The sequence below is a fragment of the Salvia splendens genome, chromosome 1 (genome assembly GCF_004379255.2).
Source record: "Salvia splendens isolate huo1 chromosome 1, SspV2, whole genome shotgun sequence".
Lineage (NCBI taxonomy): Eukaryota > Viridiplantae > Streptophyta > Magnoliopsida > Lamiales > Lamiaceae > Salvia > Salvia splendens.
This window is the reverse complement of record NC_056032.1, coordinates 36,877,355-36,883,354: the sequence shown is the minus strand read 5'-3', so window position 1 is coordinate 36,883,354 and position 6,000 is coordinate 36,877,355. Positions and strand designations below refer to the sequence as shown.

At 38.8% G+C, this 6,000-nt stretch overlaps 1 protein-coding gene across 1 annotated transcript; it reads left to right on the top strand.

Annotated features, from left to right (window-relative positions):
- Window positions 1-1,216: 1,216 nt before the first annotated feature.
- On the top strand, window positions 1,217-4,440 carry LOC121749030 (GTP-binding protein SAR1A-like). Its single transcript, XM_042143647.1, has 3 exons — window positions 1,217-1,666; window positions 2,336-2,467; window positions 3,944-4,440. The coding sequence occupies exons 1-3, from the start codon at window positions 1,538-1,540 to the stop codon at window positions 4,262-4,264; spliced, it is 582 nt and encodes a 193-aa protein (XP_041999581.1). The 5' UTR covers window positions 1,217-1,537; the 3' UTR covers window positions 4,265-4,440.
- Window positions 4,441-6,000: the final 1,560 nt, after the last annotated feature.

Here is a 6,000-nt window from a genome sequence, read left to right as displayed (position 1 = left end):
TCTTGCCAGAGAGCAGGCAGAAAAAGTGGGGTCGGGCCCACAACCGTGCCGCTGGCAAGAGCACGGTTGTGGATGCTCTTACCTAAACCAAATTATAGTACTATGGAATCTAAAAAACAATTATTAGAATAATATTTATAGATTTTAATTTTTAAGTTGTGTAATTTTTTTTTCAATGAATAATAGTATAAAAATATACTCCTACTTAACAATTACTATTATTTAATTTAATATAAAATAATTGATAGTAAAGTGTTGTGGAGTTAACTTGTAGTAACATGAATAAAAATATGTAGGTATGATTGAAAAAGTATAAAAAATGTATGTGACTAGGTTATAATTTTAACCAATTTAATTTTTGATTTTCTGTTATTTATTTTAAATAAATGTAAAATTGAAGTGGCATAGCTTAAATAGATCTGAAAATTTGTAGCAACATTACAGTTATTATGACTAAGACCATCAGCAGTGGGGCGCCCTAAGGCGCGCCCTATGGCGCGTCACGTCAGCATTTTTATCCTCCTCCTTCTCCACCTGCAGTGGGGCGTCCTAAGGCGCGCCCTATGACGCGCCACATCATCATTTTGTTGTTTTGTTTAATTAATTTAACTGTTTTCAAATAACACATAACGAGTAAAAAAAAACAACTAAATAACAAGCGGCGAAGTTTTAATAAAAAAAAATTACACCATTCAACTAAAAAAAGAAAAAAACTAAGTCGGGCCAATTCCCAACTTCCTACGCAACTCATCGAGTAATGCACGGAGATACTCGGCTTGTTCGGGGTCGGTGCACTTCTTGAGGGCCTTGTGCGTCTACAACATCGTCCTTGCCATCGACGCTGTAGCTAACGACGCAAATGCGGTGGACGTCTGCGTCGGGAGCTCATCCGGGTCCGGATCAGGGGTTGCAGCGGTCGACGCAAACGAAATCGCGTGCCATCGTCCGCGGCCTTCACAATGGGGCGGACGACATCGTCCGCGACGTCCGCAATGGAGCGGACGATGGCGAGGACGATGGCCATCGTCCGCGGTTTAAGTCGCGCCCGAAGCATAGGCCGCGGCCTATGCCACACACCCACAGTGGGGGCGGACGATGAATGACGCGGACGATGCGCGCCATCGGGCGTGCCATCGTCCGCCCATTGCAGATGGCCTAAATATAACATACTCCTATTAATATGACGGTTAAAAAATGGAATTTAGCTGAATTCGATTCAGAGTAGATTCCTGTATCCAAAAAGGAAAAGGAAAAAGTGGGCAACAATCATGGCGGCGCCTAACCAAATAAATTAAGATTTTGAATCTGAAAACCATCTGTCTCATTCACTCTCTCCTAATTCGGTAATTATTGTCACAGCGCAACATTGTTTCTCTCTCCAAGGGAAATTGAAGTGCGAGCGTTTACACAATCGAGAGATTGCGAGCGGTTCTTTGTTTGCAGATCGATTATTTTGTTTTAATTCTTCGATCGGAGTTGGTTGGATCAATCCATCAGTATACAGCTGCGAACTCACCTGTGCTAAAAAGATCCGAAGATGTTCTTGTTCGATTGGTTTTATGGAGTGCTCGCATCGCTCGGTTTGTGGCAGAAAGAGGGGAAGATTCTCTTTTTAGGGCTTGATAATGCGGGCAAAACCACCCTCCTGCATATGCTGAAAGACGAGGTGTCCTTCGTTTCCGTTTTAGTTTGATTTGTTTGATTGGGATTATGATTCTGGCGTTTGCTGTTTTTTATCCTTTGGCGTTTAGAATTGAAATGAGTCCTCGTTCGACGATATTTTTGCGAAATTGCAGATTTTGGTGAATCAATAGAGATCAGATGATGAGCGACTTTTTTATTATTGACTTTTTAAAAATGAAATCGAACATTTTGTATGTTTGGTTAGGGATTCATGGTGGGGATGAACTGTTAGTATGTAAGTTTATTTCAGTTTTTGTTTTGGCAGATTTAGATTTTCAACCTTAACTGTTCTGAATTATCCATAAATCGCACCCCTTCCCAAAGATAGTTAAATTAAATCATTTATCTGGAAGTGCAGTACTGGGACTAACATTGTAAAACAGATGTGGGAAGCCCCTCTGAAACTGCATTCAGTTGCCTAAATTTCCATTACAAGTTGCAGATGCGTGACTGAAATTAAATTGCTTAGCTCATAATTTCTTTCTGCTATTGCTTTCATGGAGAATTGTTTTCCTGATTTTCTCGGTGTCCGTCCTAATCTAAAATGTTCATTGTGAAGTGGAATATATCAGTGTGATCAAGGTGAATTTTACCTGCCATTTTTCTGACTTTAGAAGTAAACTGAAATTCTCGTGGTGTTAAAAATGAGCAGAGATTGGTACAGCATCAGCCAACTCAGCATCCAACATCAGAGGAGCTGAGTATTGGGAATATCAAGTTTAAGGCCTTTGATTTGGGCGGTCATCAAATTGCACGCAGAGTGTGGAAAGATTATTATGCCAAGGTATGATCCATCCATCCATCCATCCATCCATCCATCCATCCATCCATGGGATGAATGTTTCTTTTGTTATTTCAAATATAATTATGCCTATGAATAACCTTTCCAAGACTAATATCCATCATCATCATCCCAGTGATGAATTTTGTTCTTTGTCGATTGTTCCTATTGTTATTTGTCAAATGTTTTTTTTTGTTCTTTGTCAACTGTTCACAATATTTCTATGGTGTCATAGCTTACCACATGTCCAAATTTTTCCTTTCAGTCTTGTGTTCTTTGATGGCATGTATTCTAGAGTTCCTAGATGATTTTTACGATTATTTCCTTCTTTTATTGTACTCTTCTATCGGTGATTTTCTGTGTATAGTAAATGTATGGATCAATCATTAGGATTTCTTGGTAATTGATTCTCGATAGATGCAAATATGCAAGTATTCTTAATGATGCTTTAATACTGGACTTTTTACAAATAAGTTTGTATCTTAATAGATAGAGCATCATTTTACATTGAATCCTTTTCTAGTGAGTCTCGATGATGCTCGTCGGTTAGACATTGATTATATCCTTATCGAGGAAGCTAGAAATGTGATTTTTTCTCCTCTTATGTGCTTAAGCAGTCAAAAAAATTTCGGATATACTGTGCTTTTATATACAAAATAGAATAGAATTTCAAAGTGGAAATGAAGCTTATTTACTTCACAAGAGCAGACTTCCTTGGTTAATATCTTGTTTGGGATCTCAGTCCATAAGCTAATCCTTCTTGTGATACAAGGATTTAATTTAATACTATATCTATAAGATTGGCCTCCAAGTCCCAGAAGAATCTTGCTACTTGTTTATTTGATTTGTTGGAGGCTCAACTGAAAAATGGCAGCTTGATAAAAGTACTTTGATTGCTTTAAGATGTTACAATTATACTTCAACCGAACTCTTCTTTATTATTCTGAAGGACATTATCTTGAAGGAAAAAAATTACTTGTAGTACGTAAATTATATGAGTTCTTAGTACTTTTAAGTTGGAAATAGGAAAAACCTCAAGAACCTGGGAATGAACTATGGTCACATATTTGTTAGTATATTGGTTGATATGACCGATATTTTATGATTGATCTTTATCTCAAGGAAGTTGTTACACGTTATGAGTTTCAAAAGGACTTAAGTTTAGAGTAAACTGTTCTAGAGTGGTCAAATTTGAATTTTTTTTTTGATACTGCAACAAAGAGGTTAAGGATGCAACTTTTAAATATATTAATAATTTGGAGAAAAGTTGAGTGACTGAACGTTTTTACTTCCTATAGCAATAAGCTCAAAAAATCTTGGCAAAAGTTGATTAACTCACCAACATTGTTATATGCCTTCTCTTTTATAAAATCCATGTGGCCATTTATGGTTCAAATATGTATTAGTGTAACATAATGCAACTCAATGTTCGAATCCCTGCATTTCTGTGGTAGCTAATTATGTCTTTTGGATGAGAAGGTGGATGCTGTTGTTTACTTGGTGGATGCTTATGACAAGGAGAGGTTTGCAGAGTCGAAGAAAGAGCTGGATGCTCTTCTCTCTGACGATGCTTTGGCAAATGTTCCATTCTTGATATTGGGCAACAAGATTGATATTCCTTATGCTGCATCTGAGGATGAGTTGAGCTACTGCTTGGGTTTGAACGGCATCACTACTGGCAAAGGCAAGGTAAACCTTACTGATTCAAACGTTCGTCCGATCGAGGTGTTCATGTGCAGCATTGTGCGCAAGATGGGCTACGGAGATGGCTTCAAATGGGTCTCTCAGTATATCAAATAGAGGGCTGACAATACATTATTAGACTTTATTCGGTCTGCTTCAAAGGTTTGTTAGATAATTTTGCCCCATCGGTAAATTGGTTGAATTTTTGGATTTATTTCTTGTTCAATGTCAGCATATGATTACGCATTTATAGCTGACGGAAGGATTAAATTGATAAAGATTTTGGAACTTTATGTTGAGCCTTGTTATCTGTTATCCGGTATTAGTAATAATTTTGAAGTATGGAGTTTTTATGTATACTACTATCTGAGAGAGTTTAAGTTGAATATAAAATCAGTATTACATGGACCGGCCATTTCGGTTGGGCTGATTGGCCCAGCTGAAGTTGGGCCAACTATATAATCATTATGTGGATTGGACTGAGCAGAGTAAATAACAACCTGCATAAAACGTATGTAGATGGATTGATTAGGGCAAATAAGCCCTACCCACTTACCATATGTGTCCACCCCAATAACAGTATAATAAGATAGATAAAAAGTAGGGTAAATTGTTTCAAAAGTCGTCAACTTTGCAAATAGTTTAGTATTTCCCGTAAACTTTAAAAGTTGCATGAAAAGTCATGAACTTTACCAGGTGTTGCAAATTTCCCGTACGACCTGACCCGGTACATTTCCGGCAAAAACTAATCCTACGTGGCTCGCCGGAGCGTGACATGGCAAAATCTCCGGCAGAACAATAAAACGATGTTGTTTTTTAGTTTCAATTAAATTAAATTGAAGCATGAATTCGAAATCAATCTGTCTATTTGTTTGCAGATTTGTTTATTTGTTTATTCGAACTCGAATTGAGGCATAAAATAGATTGTTTGCTGATTAAAAAGAAAAAAAAGTCATTTAATGCATAGTCAGCATCCTAATCATCCGCCGCTTCAGCATAAAATTTACACGTCAGCACCCGGATGGCCGGAATACCCGACACGGGAAATCGACACCCAAATGTAAAGTTCATGACTTTTCATGCAACTTTTAAAGTTACGAGAAATACCAAACTATTTGCAAAGTTGACGACTTTTGAAGCAATTTACCCTAAAAAGTAACATGGACAACAACTAAGAACCTGGATCCATGGGCGAATCCATGTGAAAGTAGGATATGGCTAAGAGCATCCACAGTGGTGCGCATGTTCCGACGGACATTCCCGCGGACATCCCAAAAACACCTCCTGTCACGTCATAAGGACTTCCCACTGCACTGCCACGTCATAAGGACATCCCACTGCACAGTGGCGGACATCCCCAAGGACATCCCGACGGACTTCCCACAATAATAAAAATTCACAAATTCACCAAATTAAACAATTTACAGAATTAAAATTTCGACACAAATACGGAGAAATTGCAACCACTTTATTTAAAAAAAATATACATAGTACAAAAACAATATACATAATTATTAAAAAAAATTACATAGTTAAAAAAACCGCTGTCTCACTCCTCGGATTCCCCGCCGCCATTACCCTCGTCGTCCCCGCCGGTAGTCCCCTCATCGCCACTCTCCGCCATGTCTCCCAACCCCAAATCGCGCCACATGTTGTTGATGATATCCTTCAACGACGACCTGTAATGGCGATCGGTCGATGTCCGCCATTCAACCATTGCACGTAACAAGGTTTCATGTTGCGCGACGCGGGCAAGTGAGGGGAGTTCGGGATCGTTTTGGGTAGGAGCTGCCGATTGGGCCTCGACGGACCCGCAGGCGCTTCCACTCGCCATCCGCGCCGCGGACTTTTGC